Source organism: Canis lupus, chromosome 16 (genome assembly GCF_048164855.1).
Source record: "Canis lupus baileyi chromosome 16, mCanLup2.hap1, whole genome shotgun sequence".
Taxonomy (NCBI): Eukaryota; Metazoa; Chordata; class Mammalia; order Carnivora; family Canidae; genus Canis; species Canis lupus.
In genome coordinates, this window is record NC_132853.1 from 37,891,923 (window position 1) to 37,919,033 (window position 27,111).

The 27,111-nt window shown below is 49.3% G+C and overlaps 1 protein-coding gene across 1 annotated transcript in view; it reads right to left on the reverse strand.

Annotated features, from left to right (window-relative positions):
- The window catches only part of PLXDC1 (plexin domain containing 1), a 61,064-nt gene that overhangs the window by 26,617 nt on the left and 7,336 nt on the right, over positions 1 to 27,111 (reverse strand). The window contains exons 2-7 of the mRNA XM_072780361.1: positions 26,510 to 26,688; positions 6,420 to 6,563; positions 6,066 to 6,135; positions 5,329 to 5,451; positions 4,836 to 4,954; positions 3,782 to 3,881 (exon numbers count right to left, since the gene is read on the reverse strand). Coding sequence (XP_072636462.1) covers positions 3,782 to 3,881; positions 4,836 to 4,954; positions 5,329 to 5,451; positions 6,066 to 6,135; positions 6,420 to 6,563; positions 26,510 to 26,688 — 735 coding nt within the window. The remainder of the gene's footprint in view (positions 1 to 3,781; positions 3,882 to 4,835; positions 4,955 to 5,328; positions 5,452 to 6,065; positions 6,136 to 6,419; positions 6,564 to 26,509; positions 26,689 to 27,111) is intronic.

Below are 27,111 nucleotides of genomic sequence, written 5' to 3' on the forward strand. Positions count from 1 at the left end.
AAATCTCAATGGTTAACCCCAGGTTTAAAAAAACCAGAAGATCTGGGTTTCAGTTCTGTCTTGGAGCTGTGTGACCACAAGTAAGTCACACTTCACAAGCCTCTGAGCCTCTGTGTCCTCATTTAGAAAGTAAAGACTTCACTTGCAGTGTTGGGAGGATGACCAAGGAAGATACTGTAAAGCTCAGAGCCTGGGGATGGGATCATAATCAGTGTGGTAATCAAGCCTCTAAAATGGTCCCCAGTGAACCCACCTCCAAGGTATTGACACCCTGTGGAATCCAGTCTTGAGTGTGGGCTGGACCTAGTGATTCGCTCTAACCAGTAGAATATGACAAACACGATGGGATGGCACTTCTAAAATTAGGTTACAAAACGACTGACCTCTGTCTTGCCCACCCTCTACTGCTGTCCTGCTTGCCTGCTCTGGTGGGAGCCAGGGGCAGTGTTATGAGCTGTCCTTATGAGGAGGTCCACAGGGAAGGAACCGAGGTGGGGCCTCCGCAAGGAAGTGACTCCTGCCAACACCCACGTGAGAGCTCTTGGGAGCACATCCCCACCCCAATCAGTGGTTGAGATGACCATAACCTGGCAAGCACCTTGAGAGCAGCCTGGGCAAGATCCTGAACCAGGGGACCTATGCTTTGCTTCCTGATCCACAGAAACTCTGGGCGAAACTCTGGGCTGATAATATGTTTGCTGTTTTGTTTTTTTAAAGGTTTTATTTATTTATTTCAGAAAAAGAGAGCGCTTGTGCACGTGCAAGCATGAGTGAGGGGAGGGGCAGAGGGAGAAGCAGACTCCCCACTGAGCAGGGAGCCCGATGCCGGTGCGATCCCAGGACCCTGAAATCATGACCTGAGCTGCAGGCAGTTGTTTAACTGACTGAGCCACCCAGGTGCCCCTATGTTTGCTGTTTTAAGCTGCTAAATTTCAGGATACTTTGTTATGTAGCAATAGCTAACTAATACAATCAGAGAGATTGAGACTATGTAGCAGCCGGCTCAGTACAGACCTTAACCAGCCAGTTAAGAGCAGATGCTGTCTGTAGAGCAATGGATCAGGGTCTTGCCAGAGCACAAAGTGTTCATGAAGGTCAGGGAGGGGCAGGTGGAGTGGTGGGAATTTATCTTGCGGAAATACAACCGTGCATAAAAATAGCTCCTTGCAAGAAGAGTCACTGCAGCATTATTTGTTGCAGTAAAATGGAAAACAGCTGTAAAGCCTATGTTCAGGGGTTTGGTTAAATTAAGGTACATCTGGGGCAGCCCTGGTGGCTTAGAGGTTTGGTGCCGCCTTCAGTTCAGGGCATGATCCTGGAGACCCGGGATCGAGTCCCGCATTGGGCTCCCTGTATGGAGCCTGCTTCTCTCTCTGCCTGTGTCTCTGCCTCTCTCGGTCTGTCTCTATGAACAAATAAACAAAATCTAAAAAAAAAAAAAAAAAAAATTAAGGTACATCTGTGCAACAGACTATCTAGTAGCCATTAAAAAGAATCAAGTATGGGCTGATATGGAAAGATGGGCAGGATATACTTCGTTCAAGTGCAGAATAGTGGCATCCTATGCTAGCATTTGTGTTAAATATCCAAACATATGCTTATAGCTCTAGAAATAACCTGGTAGCCAGGTTGCCTCCAAGAAGGGAAACTGAGGACAGGGGTCAGGTATGGGAGAGAAGCCTAATTTTTCTTTTCTTTTCTTTTTTTTACCCATTGCCCCCCCAAACCTAACTATTTCAATACAAACTTTTGTATCTTTTGAGTTTTAGGCCAGATACATTTATTTGTGTAAAAATATCATTTTATAGATTAGGATAAAGAAGAGCATTCATATGTAGCAGGAGAGTAATTCATGTTAATGGCAAAAATCTCAAAGATGATGTGCACATGGGTGAAGTTTGGGAAACTGCTACTACAGCATGTGATTTCTTCCTCACTAGCTACAAAAATCACATGAAAGTTTGTGGTCCTGGCATCTGACCTATGACACTCCAGTATCAGGATATCATGTGCCCTATTTCTACACTGTTTGCTACTGTACCAGATGTCTTGCTGGATTATAAAACACTGCATCGTCGTGTGCTGAAGACTAACATAGTAAGATTCTAGTACAGGACTCAGACTCGATGTGCCAGACATTGGACCAAACACTTCATGCACATCATTGAGTTCATCTTCACAGTAACTGTAGAAGGCAAGGACCACTTATATCTCCAACTACAAATGAAGAAATGAACTTAAAGAGGATAAGTGACTTGCCAGAAGATGCTTATGGAGAGTTTGGACTCCACTCCACGCTTCCGATTCCAGAGCCAAGCCCCTAACACTGTACTGATCGAAGTGTGCTGGATAAAGGCTTATAACGTGAGCCCTGGTCCTTTCTCTCAGAGTTCTGTTAAGGACAGAGGCTCCGCTCAGATGATAAATCCCTCCATGACTTCTTCATTGTATCTCAGTAGCACCCAGAATATAGTGTATAGGGGCTCCTGAGTGGCTCAGTCCATTACGCATCGCCTTCAGCTTAGGTCATGATCCCGCAGTCCCACGATCAAGCCCGGCATCTGGCTCCCTGCTCAGCAGGGAGTCTGCTTCTCCCTCTGTCGCTCACCCCACTCACGCACGTGCACTTGCTCTCTCTCTCAAATAAATAAAATCTTAAAAAAGAAAAGAAAGCATAGTACAAAGTAGGAACTCAGAACACATGTGCTGATTGAATTCAACCAACAGATGTAAGAAAGTTCCTTTGCCTGGAAGCCCTAGAGTTCCCAGAATGGTGGGGCCTTGCCTCTCTATAGGAAAGTACTTGGTGACTCCGCACACATCCTCTCATCCAGCCTGGCATGGCCAGAGTGGAGTTCAGAATATCCCCCAGTCCCATCCCCCAGTAGACAGAGGACTACTGCATACACAGCACAGCAGAAGAGGTCAGGTTCAAAAGTATCTGAGCCAGGGCTCTAAAAACAGTGGATGGCATGCCTGCAGGGCCTTCCCCAGAAATGTGAAGCCAAGACTCTGGTGGGGGTGAGCAGCAGGTTGGAAGCAGGAGAGAAAGAGCTGTGACCCTCCAAAATATCAGAACTGGAGAAGGATCAGGAAGGAAAAAGCACCATTCCAGCTATACCTCCACTTTACAGAAGAAGCAACTGAGGCTAGAGAGATTTGATCTGCTGAAGGACAGTTAACTATGTGGCTCAGACTGGCTTCCTCTCCCTGAAGCCCCCTGTGATGCTCCTATCACCTGGGATGGGGATGCAATTATGGTTGTGTTCTGGGAGCCCTCAAAAATCCTAATTTGGGGGATCCCTGGGTGGCACAGCAGTTTAGCGCCTGCCTTTGGCCCAGGGCACGATCCTGGAGACCCGGGATCGAATCCCACGTCGGGCTCCCGGTGCATGGAGCCTGCTTCTCCCTCTGCCTGTGTCTCTGCCTCTCTCTCTCTCTCTGTGTGTGTGTGACTATCATAAATAAATAAAAATTTAATTTAAAAAATCCTAATTTGGTGTCTTTGGAGACTTTCTAAATGGACTGGGTGCTGAGTGGCTCCCCTCCCCATCCAACAGAGCAGCACTTTCCACTGGTGATTTCATTGGGGGGAAAATGGTTCCTCGGCTTTAATGAAAAACTATTAGAACTCATTATGCTCCATCTTCCCTTGGTTCCTGCTCAGCTCTCTGCCCTCCATCCACCCCCTCCATTGCCAATCCCCACCCACCCACAGCCTGGGTCAGTTGGAGCTCAGTCCAAGCCCTTTGAGAGCTCTGCTGGATCCCTGGGGACTCACCTGGTACATCCGGGGATGGGTTGAGAATCATGAAGGCGTCTGATAGTCCTGCTTTGACGGGGTGCTGGGAGGAGCTGATTTCCAAGACGGACATAGGAATCTGTAGGGGGGGAGGCGGGGTGGAAGAGGCTCTATCTATCCCTGCCAAACATCCCTGAGCCAGCCTATACCTCCCCTCTGAGCTCCAGATGCATCCGCCTGCTCACGGCACCTCTCAGAGGACTCAGAGACATCCCAAATCCAATGGGCCCCCATCCAAATTGCAAGTCTCCCCCATACCGTCTCCAGTAGATTTCCTTTTCTTCTTTGCTTTTAGTGGATGGCATCTCCATGCAGGCCAGAAACCTGGGAGTCACTCCCTTTCTTCCATCCATGCCCCCCTCCTCCTAACACATCTCCAAAGCCTATTAATTCACTTGCTCCCTGGCTCTTAAATCTATCTAGTTGTCTCCGTCTCACCCCATCCTACTCCAAGCTGGCAACATCTCTCTCTCCAAAATATCTCCCAGCCTTCCCTCCGGGCCCCCAACAATCTGTTCTCCACTCTGAAGCCAGAGTGACCTTTCCCATAGGCAAAGGGCCCTATCTTGCCCCCTACTCTCTCCCCTCCAGCCTTGCTATCTTTTTTCAATGCTTTGTACCAGCCATCCTCTGTTCTGCTACAGGACCTTTGAACATGATTTTCCCCTCTCTCCTCTTTGCTTCCTTAACTCCCATGAATCCTGCAGGTCTCAACTCTTTTCCTTAGGGAAGCCTCCTTGATCTCTGCTGAGATAAAAGGCCTCATGAAAAAAAAAAAAAAAGCTTCATGAAAGGCTCTCCTGGCTCTACTTAGGAACACTTGTCTTAGAGGTGATTCTACATTTGTCCATGCAATTACTATCTATCTCCCCAACCAGGCCTATATCTCCACAAGGGTCAGGCCTATGGCCCTCTCATTAACTGCAGTATTCCCCACACTGAGGCCAGTGGCTGGCACATTGCAGGTTCTCCACAGATAGTTGCTGAATGAAGACCCCAAGACCCAGCCATCTCTGCGGCTACGCTCACTCACCTCTTTGTAGCCAAATACAATGCGGCCGTCATGGTGCAGAGCTGCTTGGAAAGTGAAGCCACCCTTGTCTTCCCGGCCTTGGAGGTACACGTGGTCCCACTGAACAATAAAGACTGTCCCTGGGGAGAAGGCAGAGACCTGGCTGGACAGGGAGGCAGTGCAGGGAGGAGGGCCTGCAGAATCCGGATGGTATGGGTGAGGGTTGGGTGCTCAAGGGACAATCTGGTGAGAGTGAGACAATACAAGCCTATCATGTTTGTCACCTCTGCTAAGAGCCAAGCACTTTTCTTTTGTTATCTCATCAGACCCTGCTAGGTCGCAGGCCTCTTGTTCCCAACATACAGAAGAACCGAATGCAGGGAGGTGGGGTGCCTGCCCGGCTGTGTGACTGTGGGCAAATACCTTGTCCTCTCTAGACTTTGGGCTCCTCTAAAGGCAGGGGGACAAGCGAGCCCTGGAGCCAGGTGACTTAAACTCTGAGATCTGGTCTCACCATTGTCAAAGTAAGCGACTGTCGAATTATCGGAGTAGCCAGGGTTGAAATTGGCCATCAGAGGCGCCACATACTGAGTAGCTGTGAGCATCCGATGGATTGTGTCGCCCATGAAGATGAAGCCTGGGGTGGGGATAAATGCGGAGAGGTCACTAGAGAAGGCCTAGAGAGCAACTTGCATTCTTGTGCAAGGAGGGAGAGCACAGAGGGAACTGGAAGCGAGTCTCCTCTGTTCCCCATTTCCACCTGCTAGGCTCTGGGTCTGGTGTGTATGCAGCAAAGGGGCTCCCAAGCAGAGAAGGCTCTCCCTGCCCCTCTAGGGGGCCACAGACTCCCACCTCTCCCAGTCCCTGGGAAAGTACACGGGAATCAAAGATGGGCTCCTCATAGCAGCAAAGAGCCTGGTCCCAAGAATCAGGCTCTCAGGGAAGTCTCCTCCTCTCTCTCATTCATAGGCTCAGAAGCATAGAGACCACAGGGATTGCCCACGCTGGCCTGAGTTAGCCCTGGGACACACACGCACACACACAAGCAAGTCAGCCAACATCAGGGAGGTGGCCCAACACACACACTGATCTCCCTCCTGAGATAGGGGCCCCAACAGAGCTCAGTGTGGGATGTGGGACCCTCTACTGTCTGTGTACCCCTGCCTCCAATGAATCTTCCCAGGTAGGCCCCTGGGGTTCTGGCTGAGATCTCCAAACCTCCCCCAGTCCCACCGACAGACACAGCCTTACCTCCAGTTGCTATGGTGATCTGTCGCAGAGGATGCCCATAGAAAGGAAAATCAAAAGACAAGACCACTCTCTGCAGGCATAAGAGAGAATCAGCATGGGCAAGCTGTAGGCCAGGAAGTTGGACACCCACACTGCTGCACGCTTGTCTGCACAGGACCAGGGACAGGCAGGTCCCAGACAGGCCCCCAGGACCACAGGTTGGCACCTTAACTCTGGCCAGGCCCCCCAGGGGCCCCTGAAAGGCACTTCCCAGATCATGGACCTTAGGCCACAGTCACGCCCACTATTGGGCACAGGGCCCTGGCCCCCAGCCTCCCGGCCCAAGGCAGCACTGCCAGGGACTGGCATACTCACCGAAGCCTGCCGGTGGGTGTTGGAGAGGATTCTGTGGACCTTCACTTGGCTCTGGTTGGCCTTGGCCACGTCCACCCACAGCTCCCGGCTTCGGGGCTCGCTGGGGCCATATAGACGGGACACATAGTAGTTATGGTTGTCCTCCTGCCACCACCCAAGACAGAGACCACAGCAGCTATGAAGACTCAGGCTAGCCAGGAGCCATCCTCTGCCCCTCCCCTGCATGGACTTCTGATTTGAAGTCCCAGCCCTCCCTGGATCTGGGGCCTCCAGGACTCCTTTAGGCCTGGATGTCCTGGGCTCCCCTTGGCCCCAGACCATAGCTCAGTACCAGGCCCATAGTCAGGCCCCAACAGCTCTGGCTCCAGCCAAATTCACACCTGCTATACCCATGCTCAGCCCTGCCATTCCCAGATACGCCAGGGGGCTTTTCCTGCAGCCCCTGAGTATGCACAGAGCATGCCCAAGGCAGAGTTGAGCTTGGAGCACCAGCAAGAAACAGACAGGGCAACCCCAAACAGAGCTCTCATCTTCAGGGAGCTCCCAGACTGAAGGGGAGACACAGTCACTGCCCTGAGGTTACCCTGCTTAAGGGAAAAAAACAAAAAACAAAACCTGGATCTTAGAAGCCACCAGTATAAAGATGGAGGCAGAGGGGTGTCTGGGACAGTCAGTCGGTTAAGCATCCAATACTTGGTTTCAGCTCAGGTCAGGATCTCAGGGTTGCAAGATTGAGCCCCAAGTCGGGCTCTGTGCTGAGCACGGAGCCTGCTTAAGATTCTCTCTCTCGAGATCCCTGGGTGGCGCAGCGGTTTGGCGCCTGCCTTTGGCCCAGGGCACGATCCTGGAGACCCGGGATCCAATCCCACGTCGGGCTCCGGGTGCATGGAGCCTGCTTCTCCCTCTGCCTATGTCTCTGCCTCTCTCTCTCTTCTCTCTCTCTCTCTCTGTGACTATCATAAATAAAAATAAAAAAATTAAAAAAAAGATTCTCTCTCTCTCTCTCTTTCTCTCCCAACCTCCCTCCCTTTGTCCCTACCTACCCTCCCTAAAAATAACCAAATAGATAAATGAAAAATAAAGATGGAGGCAGATCCTTGATCTTGGGGTCATCTTGTTAGTCTGATGGAGGAAGCAGGCCTTATGCAAGTAGAACACACAGACACAGGCCCTTAAGCAGAGGGAGAATTCGGGGCCCACGCGACAGTCACCAGAGGGCTGAGAAAAGGAAGAGAAGCAGCATGGTTCCTTCAAGACATTTTTAACCTCTACCATGAGCTCGACATGGATAAAATAAAGAACAAGCTGAACACAGCAGGCTGGGAGTTAATTCTGTAAAGTCTCTCCTGCACAGGAGGCATTTAGGGCCAGGACTTAAAAGAGGACAGGAACTAGTTAGCAGAAAGGGTGGCAGAGCCAGGGAGGAGGCGATGTCATAGCATTTTGCCCATCTGGGAGCACCAGCCATAAGGGGGCAGGAGGCAGAGAAGGCCGGTTCACTTGGCCGCGGCTGCAGAGATGGGGCTGCTGACCCGTGAGGAGGCCCGGGCGCAGTGGGTCATTAATCAGGCTGTCCAGTGACAGTGGCTGCAGACACAGCAGAGCGGACCATGTTCTTCCTGCCAACCTGCCAGCTGCCCAGCCGGCCCTTGCCCTGGGCCCAGCATGAGCAGGGACGAGGGATGCCTGTTCCCTGCACCCGCCAAGAGGCAGACTCTGCTCTTCTGACAAGTGACACGCTCTGGGGACCTGGGGTCGGGGCAGGGTAGGGAGAAGATGAGCAGAAGAAGGATGGTGTGGCGGGGGAGGGGGATCTCCCCACCGCCACTGCCTGGTTCCTCCCCTCCAGCCTCCAGACGGCCCACCCCTCCACCTACCCTCGGTGCAGCTGTCAAACAAATCTAAAGCACGTGCAAGGCCACATCACTGTGCTCACAAGCCATCTGGGGCTCCCACTGTCCTCCAGACAAAACCCAAACCGTAGTCTCATCAGGAGTCAGCTCCAATTTCTCCAGCTTCACTGCTCTTGCCTTCTCTCATTACCCTGTACATCCTTGTGCACCCACTCATCAGCCCAGACTCCCCTCAGGCCACCAGTGGTCACACATGCTGATCCTCCTGCCTGGAATGACCTCCTTGCCTTCCTCCCCAGGCATATCCCCACTTTGTCGATGCTCCACTTAAACATCACCTTCTTTTTTTTTTTTTTAAGATTTTATTTATTTATTCATGAGACACACACACACACACAGAGGCAAAGACACAGGCAGAGGGAGAAGCAGACTCCATGCAGAGAGCCCGACACGGGACTCGATCCCAGGTCTCCAGGATCATGCCCTGGACTGAAGGCAGCGCCAAACCGCTGAGCCACTGGGGCTGCCCTAAACATCACCTTCTTATTGATCTTCTCCCACTACTTGCCCTGGGAGGACGTCTATCCTTTGCAAATAGCCCCCACCATCTGTGGGAGATGGGAGTTCTCAACCTCTCTCTCTCTCTCTTTTTAAATGTAGGCTCCAAGTCCAGGTGGGGCCTGATGCAGGACTTGAATTCACAATCCTGAGATTGTGAGTATGGCCGTCCCAAATTCCTGGGCTGTCTCTATGGGTGAGGGGTAAATGAATGGCCCCACAGAGCAGAGCAGGGTCTCTAGCCGGTTCTTTAGTCCTTATGCATGCCCTGCAGGTTTGTGTCCACAAAAAAGTATGTTCAAAGGGCACCTGGGTGGTTCAGTCAGTTAAGGGTCTGCCTTCTGCTCAGGTCATGATCCCAGGGTCCTGGGATCCAGCCCCACATCTGCTCAACAAGGAACCTGCTTCTCCCCCTCTCTCTGCCCCTTCTCCCCGCTTGTACGCATTCTCTCTCTCTCTCTCTCTCTCAAATAAATAAAATCTACAAAAAAAAAAAAGATATGCTCAAGTCCTAATGTCTATGAATAAGACATTATTTGGAAGTAGAATCTTTGCAAGTATAGTCAAGGTGAGGTCAAATTGGATTAGGGTGGGCCCTAAATCCAATGGTGGGTGCTCACATTGTTTTTTTGTTTGTTTGTTTGTTTGTTTGTTTGTTTGTTTAAGATTTTATTTATTTGAGAGAGAGAGGCGGAGAGGGGCAGAGGGAAAGGGAGAAAGAGTCCTAAGCAGACTCCCTGCTGACTGCAGAGCCCCACGTGTGGCTCAATCTCATGACCCTAAGATCAGGACCTGAGCTGAAACCAAGAGTTGGATGCTTAACCAACTATGCCACCTTATAAGAGAAAGAGAGATTTGGATACAGACACAAAGGGGTCACGGGGAAGAAGGCCATGTGATGACAGAGGCAGAGATTGGAGTGATGTAGCTTACAAGCCAAGGAACACCAAGGAAAGCCAGGAGCCACCAGAATAGGCAAGGCAGGATTCTCCCCTTGAGCCTTCCGAGGGAGTATGGCTTTGCTGACACTTTGATTTCAGACTCCCAGCACCCAAAACTGTGAGAATAAATTTCTATTGTTTTAAAACACCAAGTTTGTGGTGATGTATTATAGGATCTCTAGGAAACTAACATATAGGCCCAAATCTACGTGTTGCTGTGGCTTAAGGAGGGCACCCCTGAATTGTCTCCCCCTTCCATATCATCACCCTGCATAGAACATTCTATGGTTCCCCAGCTGCCTCAGAACGAAGACCACACTCCTTACCATGACCTACAAAGCTCTGTGCGGCAGACTCTTGACATACCTATCCTATATCCACCACCACCACCCCGACTTCTTTGTTAACAGAACATTGGACCTATAGCAAGCAGCAAAGTAACCAGCTAAAAATCCTCATTCCCTGGATGTCTTAAGGGTTACCATGTGATATAGGCTGGCTAACAAGATAAAATGAAGACTCTCCTGCAGGTCACGTTTGACTCTTTGTCCCTCTTACCTTTGCTCTTCTCCTTATTCCTGCCTGGAATGCAGATACGATGGCTGGAACTTCAACAGCCATCTTGTGAGGATAAGAACAAGAGCCACAAGAACAAGACAGAACCTGGGTTCCTGAGGATATGTTGGAGAGATGCTCAGTAAGTCCTTGGATTCAGCTGTCTATTACACAAAAACACAAATCCTCCTGACACGTGGTAGTCTGGCTTCCACCTACCACCTCTTGTGCCCCTGCTCTCTGTGCTCCAGCCCTGCTGGGCTTCTTCAGCTTCTGAAATTACCAAGACTGGTCTGCCTCAGGGCCTTGTACCTTCTGCACCTCAAAACCTCTTTCCCACTCCATTCAGGAGCTGACTCCTTCTCATCCTTTCAGTTCAGCACTCACTAGCTCAGGAGAACCTCCCCTCATCACACCCTGGGTTTCTCCCTCTCAATATGTTGCATACTTGTGATGGTTTAGTTGTTTAGACTTATTACCTCCACCCCTGCCTTTCTTGTGAGACCATACATTCTCCACAGGCGAGATTTGCCTTTACCTATGATGGTTAAGCACAGAATATATGCTCATTTGGAGGATCTGCTATGAATGAATGGTCACAAAGCCTAGTCCATCAAATGCCTGCTTATCCTCTCTCTGTTTTACTGCTACCACCACACATCCTGGTGACCAGAATGGGATCGTGTTACCAAACAAAGCAGGACAGCAGCCAAGAACAGACCCTGGCAGGTATGTTGGGAGTCAACCAAATGCAGCTCCCTCCTAGGAACCTGAGCAGACCTGTGTTTAAAACAGCTGCTTGGAAGCTTGGAGAAGGGTCTGGTTTCTATCACCTGGTTCCTGGGACTCACCTGGTGAGAGCTTTCGCCAAACCTCTAGGCATGAGAAATGAGGGCCCTGGGCAGAAGCCACGCTCTGCAGTTGGGAAGCCCAAACAGATGCTAACATGTGTCTGCTGCCTCAGCTAAGATGGCAAAGGGTGGGGGTGACTGGGGACGCATCTCACTGGCCCCAGCTGAAACCAGGCCAGTCTCACTCAAAGGCAATGGCCTCTCCTCCCTCTGTTGTTTCTTGGGTTTTTAAGTAGCTGCCCCCACTGGAAGGTGACGTGGGCCACTCTTTAGTCATTGGTTAAAATCTCTTGCATCAGAAGAACCAGCGTGGGTCTTTTTTGGGGCACAGGGCTAAGGGGACTGTGTCATGTTCATCTTCTCACCTGCAGAACCTACCTAGTGTAAGGCTTGGCACCTGGCATATGGTAAGTGTTAGGATCTGCCTGCTGAATTAGTTCAGTCACAAGGATCCTGCGGCTGAGGGGGCCCGAGGCTGTGCTGAGAACATGTGGGGTGGTGACCAGGACATCTTCCCTCAGTACTGACAGAAGGTGATACATAAGCCACTTAGGAAGGGACCAGCTGCCTCCTCTGGGAATCCAAGCCTACGGAAAGCATTCCAAAGCTGTCACGTCCTGCACACAGGAGGAAGTCCCCTGACTCCTCAAGCTCTTCCCTGAGGAATTGAAGCTAGCTAGGGAGACTCTTTCCAAGCAAGGAAGAGAAACCCTGGCTCCCCCTGGCAGCAAGTGTAGGACATGGGTGACTCTGGGTCACCAGAGTCCTAAATGTGACTGCTTGTCCACAGAGAGGAGAAGGAAGGCCTTACATGCATCTGGCTTCAATAAATATACACTGGATGGGTGAAAAGGAGACAAGAATGGAAGTGGGCGTGGAGAGAAGGAAAGCAGCCCTGGTTTCTGACTGCCAGGTCCCTGAGGGCAGGCCACCTGTCATCTCCATCCCATGGTAGGTCTCTAACTCCTCATTATAAACCTTTCTCGTGACACAATTCAAACAGCTCCTCAGAACCAAAAGGACACTAACTAGAGGAGTCTTGTTCATGGGGTGATCTGAGCGCCTTCCAGGGAGACCCTAGGCAGTTCTTTACCAGCATAGACGGTGAGAATCTGAATGGGAAGAGAGAAGTGGGAAAACCAATTTCTGGGAGAATTTTCCCTGACAACACCCAGGCTGCCATGGTTTTCTTCTATAAAGTCAATCACTGCCAGCTTCTTCTTTTTCTTTTTTTTTTTTTAAGATTTTATTTGTTTAGTAGACAGAGAGTGAGTGAGCACAAACAGGAGGGGGAGAAGGAGAAGCAGGCTCCCTACTACATGGGGAGTTGGATGTTGGGCTCGATCCCAGGACCTCAGGATCATGACCTGAGCCAAAGGCAGAAACTTAACCCACTGAGCCACCCAGATGCCCCCACCGCCAGCTTCTTGACTGACTGTGGGGGCACTTCCCATTTGTTACTACAGGTCCTGCTCCCGCTGCTGCCAACATCATCAATTTTGATATACGAAGTCCACCCGTGACAGAGATGGATAAATGCTTCCCCCTAACCACTCTTTCTTTCTTCCTTTAGTTTCCATTAGGCACATGGCCACCCAGCTAAGACTACGTGTCCCAGCCCTCCTACAGCTAAGTGGGGCTACGAGACTATGGCCAGCCAATGGAAGACCAGCAAAACAGTTGTCCTCAGTAGGAATGGGCTGCCATCGTGGACCACAACTGAGAAGGCACATGTTGCAGAGCAGCAGGTAGCAAGATAGAGGGAAGCTGAGTTCCCAACACCATGGAGACACTACATCGATCCCTGCTTACTTATACTCACACTATTACATGTAGGAGAATAAACTCTCACACCCCTGTCCCTCATCAATTTAACATTTGTTACAAGAACTGAATCTGTATCCTAACTAATACAAGCAAAGTCCCAAGAGGAGACCTCCTTAGGCCTGTCAATCTGAGGGCTTCTTCACTGTAATCCATATACATGCGACTCCTAAAGGGATTTAGGGGCCGTGCCTGGGCTGTGAACTCATCCCAGGAATTCACCATCACTGCATCACACCTGCTGTCTTTGGGGCAGTCCTGTTACCCCTGAGGGTGGCCCTCCAGACCCTGCGGACCTGGAGGCCAGAAGCTACGACAGGGGTAGCCTAACATTACAGAGGGTCAGGGGGCATATCCTGAGCCAGACTATTTGGCAAGTCCACCAAAGGGAACTGTGTTTCCTTGAAATGCGTGCAAGAAGCCCTGGTCAATAATCCATATTCGTTCTGGGAGGCAGCACGATGTGGATTTCAAACATTTTTGCTCATGGAATCCTTTCTTCCAATTAATCTTCTGTGGAAGCTCAGGACATAAATCATATCCAAGTATGGCCATTCCGGGGGAAGGAAAGAAGGGCCTGGAGCCCAGCCTGCTGTTACTTCCTTCTCCACCACCCTCCAACCCACAGCAGCTTGTGTAAGAAGCGCCTCTGTGAACCCTTAGGGTTCCATGGGGTGCACTTTGAAAACCACTGCTCTAGGATCAAGGGCAAGGGCTGTGGAGTCAGACCCAAGTTCAAACACTGGCTCCGCTACATAGTAGTTAGTGCCAAACATTACTCTCCTCTCAGCTTCAGTCCCTCGTCAGTAACCTCCTGCACAGAGTTCTTGAAAGGATTAGACAAAACAGAGCAATGTAAAGCTCTTAGCCCAGTGCCTGGTCCACAGTAGGTGTTCGCTAAGTAGGAGCTATTACAATGATTTTGTTGGACCTTTCCAAAAAAGGTTTTGATTGTGGAGGCTGTCTCCTCCAAACCAACCCCAGCTCCGTCCTAAACGTCTGCTGTTACAATGTCTCTTCTGCCTCAATTATTCATGCCTGGAGCCCGCCAGGCACTTCATTTCTGACAGCGGGGCAGCATTTACCTTGGCTGAGCTCAAGACGTTTCTGGACAGGAACTCAGGCTAAGCTGTCACCATCGACCCATCAACTGCCAGCCAACTGGCAGGTGAAAATGCTGGGGCAGGCAACCAAGGGCACTCTGCAGGGCCTGCTGGAGAGATCTGGCCAGCCAGGCTTTTCGGGACAGTGTTCCAGGCAGCTGGGCCCGACCCAGGAGGTGCTGATGGGATTGCTGGGGGAGGGGGCATCCCATTCCCTGACTCCACCAAGCCATGAAGCCTTACAAGACCCATAGGAATGTTCTCAGATCCCTGTTCCCCAAAATGTGTCCCAGGGACCAGCAGCATCTGCATTACCTGGGAGCTCACTGGACATGCAGAATCCCGAGCCCAATCCCAAACCTGCTGGATCAAAATCCAAATTTGAACAGGCTCCCCAAGGGATTCTTTTGCACAATAAGCTTTGGAAAGCACTGGTCTAGAAACACCCCCTGTCTGGACCAATGTGCCAGGCATTCTCATCCACGATGAGACAGTGCTCCAACCCTTGGACTCCAAAGGCAGAAAAGACCTGGGCTCTTGTCCTGCCTCTGCCATTCACTAGCTGTGCAACTTGAGGCAAGTACTTCACCTCTCTGTTCCAAGACAGTGTTAGAAATATTTACCCCCTCAGGTAGGTGGGTGAATTAAATGTAAGGCCATAGGATGAGGTCTGCACTCAGGAAGGGCTCCTGTAACACTGCCTTTTATTATTATTTTCCCTTACCTCATATATCCACATAATAACCTCCATCTGCCCTCTGGGAGTATTCAAGCCTCAGGTTAAAATAAACCCACACAGAATACCTGTCATCACGAAGTACAGAAAGCAGGTCTATCGTGGAAAGGGAGGGACCCAGGCCAGAGAAAGGGGTATTGGCATCAGTGCTGAGGGCCTAGCATAGAGAGGTGTCAGGATGGATGGGACTGACCTACGAAAGCCCTGGAAGTGGGGGGTTGGACCAGGCTCAGGAAGAGAGTGAAGAGCAGCTTTCTAGACAAAGCATTTCTCAATGTCCTCAACAGGAAACGGAAGAATCATCTTATCCTGACACTGATTCAACATGAGGAGGAATATCAGCCAACAGGGATTTTTAACAGCATAAATATATATATCATATCACCACACAGAATCAGGACCAGGCAAACCAAAAACAAAAACGGACCTCCCCCATCCCTCATCCAGTCCCATGATGGCATATTTCCTTCTAGCCTTTTCCATATGTGTAGAACTTCACATGGTTATAATACTGCTGATCATCCAGTTGTGTGGACTACTTCTGTCAGGTTTCATGATATCTAAACATGGTCTTTTAACCATCACTTCTAGGATGCCTGGGTGGCTCAGTGGTTGAGCATCTGCCTTCGGCTCAGGGCATGATCCTGGAGTCTTGGGGTCGAGTCCCACATTGGGCTCCCTGCGTGGAGCCTGCTTCTCCCTCTGCCTCTGCCTATCTGTGTCTCTCATGAATACATAAATAAATACAATTTTTAAAAAACCCATCATTTCTAATGGCTTCCTGGCCATCCACTCAGAAGGAATCCCACAATTTTCTTAACTAATTCCCTATTTTTGGGCATTCAGATAGCTTCTAATTTTTATGCTCTCATAAATATTCCTGTAATGAATTTATTGATGTACTTTCCACCTCCAGGATGGTTTCCACTGCTTTAAAACTTTAGTTATAATGCTTCTCAAACCTTACTGAGCATCCAAATCACCTGAGAATCAGATTCTGATTCAGCAAAGCCTGGGTTTCTGCATTTCTTTATTTTTTATTTTTTTATTTTTTTAAGTTATCTCTACATCCATTGTAGGGCTGGAACTCACAACCTTGAGATCAAGAGCCGCACGTTCTGTGGACTGAGCCAGTGAGGTGCCCCTGAGCATCTGCATTTCTATTTATTTATTTATTTATTTATTTATTTAAGATTGTATTTATTTATTAAAGAGAGAGAGCACAAGAGGAGAGGGAGAAGCAGGCTCCCTGCTCAGCAGGGAGACCAACACGGGGCTCAATCCCAGGATTCTGGGATCATGACCTGAACTGAAGGCAGATGCTTAGCCACCCAGGCACCCCGAGGTTCTGCATTTCTAATAGATTCCCAGCTGTTGCCAAGCCTGCTGTTCCCCCACCAAACTTCGAGTAGTGAGGCTATGAAGCACAGCACCTGAAGTGCCAAGGCCAGGAAGACATCTGTGGCTGCTAGCATACTCTTTTTACACTTCCAGGTAAGATCTAGGGGAAAAGTACTACCTTCCCCTGCCTGCCTTTCTGGTTAACTTTCAACCAATTAATTCATCTGATTTCTTTTTAAGATTTTACTTATTTATTCATGAGAGACACAGAGAAGCAGAGACATAGGCAGAGGGAGAAGCAGGCTCCCCGCAGGGAGCCCCATGCAGGAATTGATCCCCAGACCCGAGATCATGCCCTGAGTTGAAGGCAGACACACAACCCCTGAGCCACCCAGGCGTCCCTCACCTGATTTTTAGAACAACTCCACGAGCCATTCTCAGTTCCATCTTACCTCAGATGAGGAATGTGAGGTTTGGAGCAAAGATGTGGCAAGGACACCTAGTATCTACTGTACCTGGGACCACAGTAGGGTGACCAGCTGTCCTAGTTTGCCTGCTACTGCAATTTCCCAGGATGCTGGATGTTCACTGTGAAACCCAAGACCATTCTGGGAAAACCAAGATGACTGGCCACCTAATTAGACCAGAGCCTAATTCAGAGTCAGCTAATGTTTATCATTCCTGACCCTGTGCCAGGCCTTTGTTATAGACTCCTATAGGACATCTTTCCAATTACATTTAGACAATAGCATCCCCATTTGACAATGAAGAGAGGTTAAAAAATTTGCCCAACACAAAAAAGACAAATGACCCAATTAAAAAATGGGCAAAGCAGCAAAGGACTTAAGTAGACATTTCTCTGAAGATATACAAATGGCCAACAAGCCCATGAAAAGATGCTTAACATCATTAGTCTTTCAGGAAATGCAAAGCAAAACCACAATGAATACCATATTAGATCTACTGGGATGTTATGATTTATAAAAAGAAAGACAATAACAAGTGTTGGCAAGGATGTGGAGAATTCTAAATCTTCAATATGTTGCTGATAAGAGTGTAAGGTGGTTTGGCTATCATGGAAAACAGTTTGGAAATTCCTCAAAATGTTAAACATAGAGTAGCCATATGACACAGCAATTCCACTCCTAGGTATATGGCCCAAATAGTTGAAAACAGGTCCTCAAACAAATACACGGACATACATTCACCGCAGCACTATTCACAATAGCCAAAAGGCAGAAATACCCCATCAACAAATGAATGAATCAGCAAATTGTGGTATATCTGTACGATGGAATAGTATTCAGCCATAAATAGCTGATGAGACTTGAAAACATCATGTTAGGTGGAAGAAACCAGCCACAAAAGATCATATATCATGTGATTTCATTTATATGTGAGACATCCAGAATAGGTAACGAAATAGAACACAGATTGGTGGGTGCTAGGAGATGAAGAGGGGTAGGTAGGGAACAACTGTTTAAAGGTACAGCATTTCCTTCTGGGGTGATGAAAATGTTCTGGAACTAGGGGCACCTCCATGGCTCAGCCAGTTAAGCATCTGCCTTCAGCTCAGGTCATGATCCCAGGGTCCTGGGATGGAGCCCCACATCGGGCTCCTGCTCAGTGAGGAGTCTGCTTCTCCCTCTGCCCCTCCCTTCACTTGTGCTCTCTCTTGATCACTCAAATAAATAAAAATAAAATCTTTTAAAAAACGTTCTAGAACTAGATAGAGGTGATGGTTGCACAACATTGTGAATGTATTAAATATACTTCACTTTAAAATGGTTAACTTTATGTGGGCACTACGGTGGCACCGTCAGTTAAGTATCCAACTTATGATTTTGGCTCAGGTCATGACTCCATGGGTTGTGGGATTGAGCCTGCTTCGGGCCCCATACTCAGCAGGGAGTCTGCTTGGGGTTCTCTCTTTCCGTCTCCCTCTGGCCCTACCCCCATTGTGCGTTCTCTCTCTCTCTCTCTCTGTCTCTCTCTCTCTCAAATAAATAAATCTTTAAAAAATAAAATGGTTAACTTTATGTTATGTAAATCTCACTTCAACACAAAAAAAAAGAAAGAAAGAAAGAAAGAAAGAAAGAAAGAAAGAAAGAAAGAAAGAAGCCAACCAACCAACCAATGAACCTGCCCAAGGGAAAGGAAAAGGATCAACAAGAACTGTCGTAGGAGGTGGACGTCCTAGGGCTGAGCAGCCAGGGTGGGGGGGGTCTTTGGCACCCTTACTGAGCCCGGAGGGGGCAAATGGGGAAAAGATAGGATCAGAGAACTCATCACATGCCTCGCATTTTGCTTTTGAATATCAACCCCGTGAGATCAGTATTTCCCACTCCATTTGGGAAATTCGAAGCTACCAGGGGCTTGCAGGGATTCCCAATGCTGGGTTCATTAATTGAGGGGCTAAGCATCCAGCTCAGGGTCATACCAGGGCCAAGACCAGGGCTGCTGGGCTGTTTCCACAGTGCTGGAGACTGGATACCTGCACTCCACCTCCCACCTCCCCAAACACCCCTTCTTCTTCTTTTTTTAAAAGATTTTATTTATTTATTCATGAGATATACCGAGAGAGAGGCAGAGGCAAAGACACAGGCAGAGGGAGAAGCAAGCTCCTCACAGGGAGCCCAATGTGGGACTCGATCCTGAACCCCAGGATCACGACCTAAGCCAAAGACAGATGCTCAACCGCTGAGCCACCCAGGTGTCCCCCAAACACCTCTTCTTCTTACAAAATCTCTTATCTTCTCTCTTCTCTCTTCTCTCTTCCTGGCCTTCCCCTCCCTCCATCCACCTCACACACCACACACAGGATTCTCCAGGTGCGGCCTCCCCACCTCATCCCTTCCCCTGAGCCCACTGGCATGGTCCTTCCATGAGCACTGCTTGCTCTTTGGCTATCTGTGCTATTAGTCTGTCTGTGCCATCTTGCCCAGGCCCCTCCATCTGGGGAGGAGACCTTCTAGAAGTCTCCTTTTTAGGAACTGCATCCTTTGGGAGGTTGTAGAAACCAGGCAGGTATTGCACTCATTTGTCCCTCTCGCTGTCCATCATCTTAGACCCCATGGGACCATGGTCCCTCAGGATTCCTCGGCCCACCATGGGGGGAAAGAGTGGGTAAGTTTTGCTTGGCCAGAGAGGAGAGGAACTTAGGGAAGCGGGACCCTAGGGAAGACTGGAGGTGGGAGGAGGGAGTCTTTCTTACCATGGAGAAAATATTCTACTAAAGGGGAACCTCCAAATGTGAACATTCTCAAGCTTGGTTCCTCCCAAACTCTGGCCTAGATCTGAAACACAGAACCAAGAAAACCTTGGACTATGATTGGCAATCCAGGATGGAAGGATGAAAGAACTTTCTCCAAGGCTTCCTTCCCCTTTCCATCTTCTCGGAATAAACTGAGCCACAACCCAGGGTCTCTGACCTAGCACTGTAGTTCCCCCCAAGCCCTAACCCACCCCCTCAAAAAAGTTCCCAGTGTTCCAGGGCCTCAGAACTGGTCTTGGTGGAAAAATCTCTAGAAAGCCTGGTCCAGACAAGAGTCTTATTTCCACTGGGGCATGGTGGTAGAGCGGGCATGAGATTAAAATCTAAAGAGAAAGCTCTGGCCAGGGCCTCGGAGCTGTCAGCTCACCCTGGGAGTGTGGGCTGGATGCCTCAAGGTCTCAAAACAAGATCTGAGTTGGACAGAGCATCGTGGCAAGGTGGCCAGCCTAGGGTGCTGGGCAGAAGGGGCTGAGCAGAGGATGCTGGTCAGGGCGGCTGGGCAGAGGGGCCAGGTGGGAGGGCTGGGTAGGGAGTCTGGGCAGGGATCTGGGAAGAAGAGACCGTGAAGAAAGGGTTGGGCCAGAGGGGGCAAGACAGGAAGATGGTCAGAGGGACTGGGCAGGGAAGGTCTAGGATCGGGGCTGGGCAGAGGGCCCGAGACAGAAGGGAAGCCCACAGCCAGGAGGGTGTACTGAAGGACAAAAAGGAAGATGAGAGGACTCTGGGTAGGTGTGTGGGGCAGCAAAAGGAATGGAACCCCAGCTGCCAGGCCCTCAGCCCCTCAGTACGGCCCTAGAGCAGAGGCGTGAATCAGGCTGTGATAGGTAAGTAGCAGAAACGTTTTCCTGGTGAGGCTCAAAAAAACCTTCTGAAACAGACCAAACCAAATACGCTGAAATATCCTCTTCCCATCACTCCCCTCCTGCCTAGTCCAATGCCACCAAGTCTTGGTCTAGATCATCTTTCCTCTGCTCAAATAGACCCCAGCTCTCAGAGACACTGAGCAGACCCAGGAGAAGCAGGTGTCTCCAGGGCCCTTTACTGGGCTCCTGAGTGGCTGAGGCTACCTACTGTCCTGGGCAGAGTGGGCACACAGCCTGGATGTCAATTGGGCAGGGGGTGGGGCTTGAGGCCCAGCTGTGAGGTGATCATCAGTGTCCCCCACTGAACACTGCTCAGTGCAAGGTCTAGGGGGTTCCAGGAAGGAATGGAGCACAGGCCTCCCTGAGGCCCTGGACATGAGACCACTTGGGTCACAGACAAGCACACACATGTGGCATGTGTAAGCACTGCTGTTCTCTCTCTCTCTCTTTTTTTTTTTTTTACGATCTTATTTATGTATTCATGAGAGACACAGAGAGAGGCAGAGACACAGGCAGAGGGAGAAGGAGGCTCCTTGCAGGGAGCCCGATATGGAATTCGATCCTGGGACTCCAGGATCACGCCCTGGGCTGAAGGCAGCACTAAACTGCTGAGCCACCCAGGGATCCCTGCCGTTCTCTTATGTGTGTGGGAACCCAAGAGTCAGTTGAGTTGGAGTCCTTGGAGGCACTGAGTCGAAGGATAAACCCCAGCACTACGTCTTCTCTTCAACAACCCCGTCTTCTGAGGCTTCTGGGGATGAGGAAATCCCTGCTTCCTATGCTCCTTCAAAGGAGGTGCTCCTACTGTGTACCAGGCCCTGGGGGCAGTCATAAAAATCTTGGGTCTCACGGGGCTTCCATTCCAGGGAGGAGGACAGGCAATATAAACACAGAAATAGATAATTTGGTGCAGGAAGTGGTAAGTTCTATGGAGAAAAAGTCTATTCCCTCTGCAGCAGTCACAGCCCTGCAGCTACGAGAAAACAGCTGTATCTAGAGCCTTCTCTATATCAGGCTAAATGCCCGCAAGCTCCTTCAACCATTCTGGACTCCTCTGATTTTCAGATAACCATCTAGATAACCATCTAAAACCATCTAAAAGAGCTTCAGCTTATGGTCAGGCCAAGAAATACCCCATATGGTCTCTAGCGCCCTAGCACTGGTTCCCAGGTTTCTGTGGGTTTCCATCAGTTTCCATTAACGCAGTCAGCTTTCCCACCTCCGTCCTTGGCAGCCACTTCACACTCCTGACTCATCTCCAGCCTACGAGCGGTGAGGAGCCCCACATCTTTTCCTCATGAACTGTCGCTAAGCCACATCTCTCCCACCTTATTTTAAACTTAAGTGCCAGGATTTATATTTATCCTGGTAGTTTCATCTGGCACGAAGCCGACTATCACTCAGCCTGCCAAGGCAGTCTTCTGGATCCCAATCTGACATCTGAACTCTCTTTCAGCTAAGGTAGACATCTGATCCTCCTGTCTCACAGGCAGAGCTGGGCACAGAGGTGTGTCCTGCCAGGTGGGGGCTTGCTCCCTCACGTGGACTCTAGATGTGTGGCTGTGGAGGGGGCCACGATGCTCCAGGGATGGCAGAAGTCATGTAGTCAAGTACAGCCACGTGGCACCTGAGAAAACTTCATGTTCTGCTGATCATTCTAGTAACTGATTTTAAAATTGGTTTGAAATAATACAGATCAGAAGTTCCCACACTTAGATGACCATCAGAATCACACAGGAACTTTTATTTTTTTATTTATTTTTAAAGATTTTGTTTATTCATGAGAGAGACAGAGACTCAGGCAGAGGGAGAGGCAGGCTCCCTGCAGGGAGCTCAATGTGGGACTTGATCCCAGGACCCCAGGATCACGACCTGAGCCAAAGGCAGACGCTCAACCACTAAGCCAGCTAGGAGCTCACATGGGAATTTTTAAAGAAATTAACTCCCATGCTCCATCTCCAACATTTCTGAACTAGTCATCCCAGGGTGGAGCCCAAGAATTTATGTGTTCCTTTATTTTATTTTATTTCATTTATTAGAGAGGGAGCACAAGGATGGGGAGGGGCAGAGGGAGAGGGAGAAAAAGCAAGGAGCCCAGTGCGGGGCTCCATCCTAGGACCCCAGGATCATGACCTGAGCAAAGGCAGACACTTAACCAACCAAACCACTCAGGCGCCCCTGTATTGTTTTTTAAGTTCTGGGAGAATTATTAAGTCTATACTGGCTCTTAATGATCCCCATTGCCCTTTCTGGATGTCCACAGACAATTGCTTCCAGAAGTCCACATTTCTGTGGCTCTCTTCTGCAAGATCCTCTTTGCATGGACTGACTGGGACATGGCCCTTTGACCATGGCATCTGGCCCAGAGCAAGTATCAATTCTTTAACTGATGGCCCAATAAAGCTGAGGGGAGGGAAGCGTGTCTGGCGGCTCCCTTACCCAGGATTCCTCTCCTGCCCAGGCCTTCTATGGCTCCCTGGTTCTCCAGGATGGAGAAAACAGGGCAGAATGGGAAGAGAGTTGGGGTTTCATTCTCTGAGGTGCTACCAGGTTCCATCTCAGAGAGAGATTAGGTGAGGCAGGGGGGCTCTGACCTCAGGTACAACATTTAAACTGGCACCAACAAACTCAGCCATCAAGCCAGAGAATATTTAAATGCATTCTTTTTTTTTTTAAGACTTTATTTATTCATTCATTAGAGACAGAGAGAGAGAGAGAGGCAGAGACACAGGCAGAGGGAGAAGCAGGCTCCATGCAAGGAGCCCAACGTGGGACTCGATCCCAGGTCTCCAGGATCATGCCCTGGGCTGAAGGCGGCACTAAACCGCTGAGCCACCAGGCTGCCCACATTCTTTTTTTAAAGGTTTTATTTATTTATTTATTCATGAGAGACACACAGAAACAGAGACACAGGCAGAGTGTCAACCACTGAGCCACCCTGGTGTCCTAAATGCAATATTTTAAAATATAATAGAAATGAATGCAAGAAAATCCATAATGAACCAAATATCAAAATTCTAAATAAAGACAGGATCAGTAATAGTGCCAAGCCATGTCAGAGCCTGAGGTAAAAGGAAAAAGAAGTCATGGAAATGAAGCAGACAGAGGGAGAGTTCAAAGCATTTATGACCCTGCTCCCTCCCTATGCCTATGTCTCTGCCTCTGTGTGTGTGTGTGTGTCTCATGAATAAATAAAAATAAATAAAATCTTTTTAAAATAACTAACTAAATAAATAAAATATCCTAAGACAGGGGCACCTGGGCGACTCAGTCATTTCAGCATCTGCCTTGGCTCAGGGCATGATCCCAGGGTCCTGGGATCCAGCCGGGTGTCTGACTCCTTGCTCAGTGGAAAGGCTGCTTCTCCCTCTCCCTCTGCTATTCCTCCTCCTCCCCCACTCCTGCTTGTGGTTCTCTAACTCTAGATTTCTGTCAGCTAAATAAATAAACTCTTTGAAAAAAATATCTTAGGACAGAAAAGATATCACATCCGTGATACAAGAACACAATGCTTTTTTTCCCTTAAAATGAGAAGAAATCAGAAAATAATAAAGAGCTCTTGGAGATTAAAAATATGAAAGTAGGAAAAAAGATCAGTAACATTAAGAAAATAAGGTTGAGGGGGACACCTGAGTGGCTCAGTGGTTGAGCGTCTGCCTTTGGCTCAGGTCATGATCCTGGGGTCCTGGGATGGAGTCCCACATTGGACTCCCCATAGGGAGCCTGCTTCTCCCTCTGCCTATGTCTCTGCCTCTCTCTGTGTCTCAAATAAATAAATAAATAAATAAATAAATAAATAAAATCTTAAAAAAAAAAAAGGTTGAGAAAATCTCCCAGAAAATGGACCACCACCACAAAGGCAAAGGGAAAGACAATAGAAGACAGAAGGAAGTTGAAGGGTCAATCCCTCAGATGGACATTTAATCAAAGGGAATTATAGAAAAAGAAGGATAGTCAGAGAGAAGAATTTCAAAGAAATAAAACAAGAGGACTTTCCAGAACTGGTAAATGCAAGTCCTAGGTTGCAATACTGCATCATACGTCCAGCACAGCAGGAGAAAAAAAGAGCTAGAGGCAGGACAAATCACTGCATCTTCAGAATGCTGGGGTTCTACCCTCAAAAGCTTCCAGAATGGGGGGAAAGCAGTTATAAACAAAGAACAAGAGTAGGAATGACATCAAATCTCTCAACAGTGACACTGGAAGCCAGAAGATAATGCCTGCAAACTTCTGAAGGAAAATTATTTTTAATCTAGAATTCTCTATTCAGCCAGACCATCAATCAGTGTGAACAGAATAAAGGCATCTTCAGACATGCGAGCTCTCTAAAGAATTTTCCATGTAACCTTTTTCAAGAAGCTAAACAAACAAGGGGGAGAAGCAGGAAAGAGAAGGCACAGAGTTCCAACCGGAGAGAAAATAGGGCACCCAACAGGAGACAGATAAGGGGGTTCCAACCTCAGAAGAGAGAGGGGTCCCATGGTGGACAGGTGGGCGAGTGAGCCAGCAGCCAGCCCAGGTCTGGGCAGGGCCACAGGAGAGAGGTTTCCAAGGGTGGGGGAGGGAAGCAGACAGGTTGGACCACGCTAAAAATTCTATTTGAGGCCAGTGGATATATGAAAATATATAGCCAAGGTAAGTACAGAAAATTAAGCAAACGGGGGTTGGGGCAAAGATCCAACTTTTGGAAAACCAAAAATTATACAAGAAAGTAAACAATGATATTTTCCTGCTTGGATGAGTGGCGAACAATATTTACATGATTATCATGATATAAAGCAGAGCATATGGATTTAACAAAAATATTGAGAGTAGGATGACACTCGAGGGAGTATATAAAAGACAAATCTTCATCTACACAACAGGTAGTCAACAGATAATGTCTAAATGAGTTAATCAAAAGGCAACAGCATAAGTAAATTACTTAGAAATATGGTGGTAACCACCAGGAGAGGCAGCCCCCAGGGGCGCCTCCAGAGCAAGGGGCGGGCAGGTGCAGAGCGGCGGGCGGGGCGAGGGGCCGGGCTTTCTGCTGCGCTTTGTTCTCCGTCCTCAGCACGATTTGACCTTTTTGACTATCTGCATGCACTTCCTTGATGTAAAAAGATCGTTCTTGAACATAAAATAAAGAAATGTATGCCAAGAAGCACACCCTGTTGTTGCTTCTTATGTCATAATTTTTCTGCATCCTGGGAATTCAATCTCAGCTATAGATGCCTACACGTGTGGCCAGGGGCACGCTCACACTTGTACGGTCACGTGCATTCATCACACATACTCAGAGACAGCCCACGGTGACACACAGGCAAGCGTACATAATGCACAAAAATTCTCAGACACACGTGCAAACACACGCACACATGGTGACAGATGCACCTACAGACACAGAGGCCCCCATCAGCCTCCTCTAAAGAAAGCCTCCTGGAGAGAGTGGGGGTAGACGACGCTCCTCTGAGCCTTGACCCTGCTGGCCTCCCTTCACCACCACCTCACTACTGCCCCAGGCAGAGGAGACTGTCCCTAATTGCCTTCTCTATTCTGTGCCCTGCCTGGAGGCTAAGCAGCCTGAGCCTCTGCAGCTGTTAACCCTTTGGGGCTATGCAGTTTGTAAATGATGCAGAAATGGGAAGGGGGGGAAGCCCTGGTGGCCCAGCGGTTTAGCGCTGCCTTTGGCGCAGGGTGTGATCCTGGAGACCCAGGATCGGGTCCCATGTTGCATGGAGCCTGCTTCTCCCTCTGCCCGTGTCTCTGCCTCTGTGTGTGTGTGTGTCATGAATAAATAAATAAAATCTTTTTTTTTTAATAAAATCTTTAAAAACGAAAAAGAAATGGGAAGGGGAGAAGGGTCTGAGCTGGCAGCTGGATGTGACTCATAGGCCACCTTCATTTTAGCAGAGGCCTCAGGCAGTGTCAGGAACCCTGTGCACATGCTGTGCATCCTCGGGCAAGTCACTTTACCTCTCTGGGTTCACAAAAGGGTAGGCGATCTATGAAGCTCAGAGATGCAAAGATTTTATGCTCCAAGGCTGGGCCCTGCTCTCATCCCCTCCCCTGGGATCCACCTCTCCATGCTGACATCCAAGGACTGTCCCAAAGGATATGTGACTTGTGCCTCTGGCAAGTACACATAGGGCACCTTGGGGGTCCCCCACCACCACTTCCCTCCCCTTCCATGTTCCCCCAGCACTCACCACCACTCTGGTCCTGTTATCTGGCAGTGTGTCAATGGCCAGGGTGCCCCCACCCGGGTCTTGGCTCAGCTGGGTCCTGTCCAACTCCGACACCTGCCCAGGGCTCTCCCGGGCTCTCCGACTCCAGCCCTGTGTGGACCCCTTGGCAGCCCATCCAGAGCCTCGGCCTGCATCCTGACCTGGGAAAAGGAGACAGAAAACTGAGTGCCAGCAGTCAGACCAGAGGTCCAAGGAGAGGACCGGCCCACTTACTCAGCAGAGGCCCCAACACTGTGCCATCACTGAATACCTGCACGGGCAGGAGATACCCCGCCTGCATTGAGAGCCACGGCTAGCTCCATGCCACACACTCTGCACACAGCACACCTCTCGTCCCTCACCCCACCCTTCGCAGCAGATATGATACTTCCATTTTGCAGACGGGAATCAGGGGCTCACAGAGGTTACAGAACCTCACACACGTTAAGGATGGAGATAACTTCTGAACCTCCAAAGGGGTGATTCTTCTCAACCTCTGCTGCACACTAGAATCACTGGCGGAACTGTAAAAATTCCTTGTCTGGGTCCCACCCCAAAGGTTCTGATATAATTGTTCTGTGGTG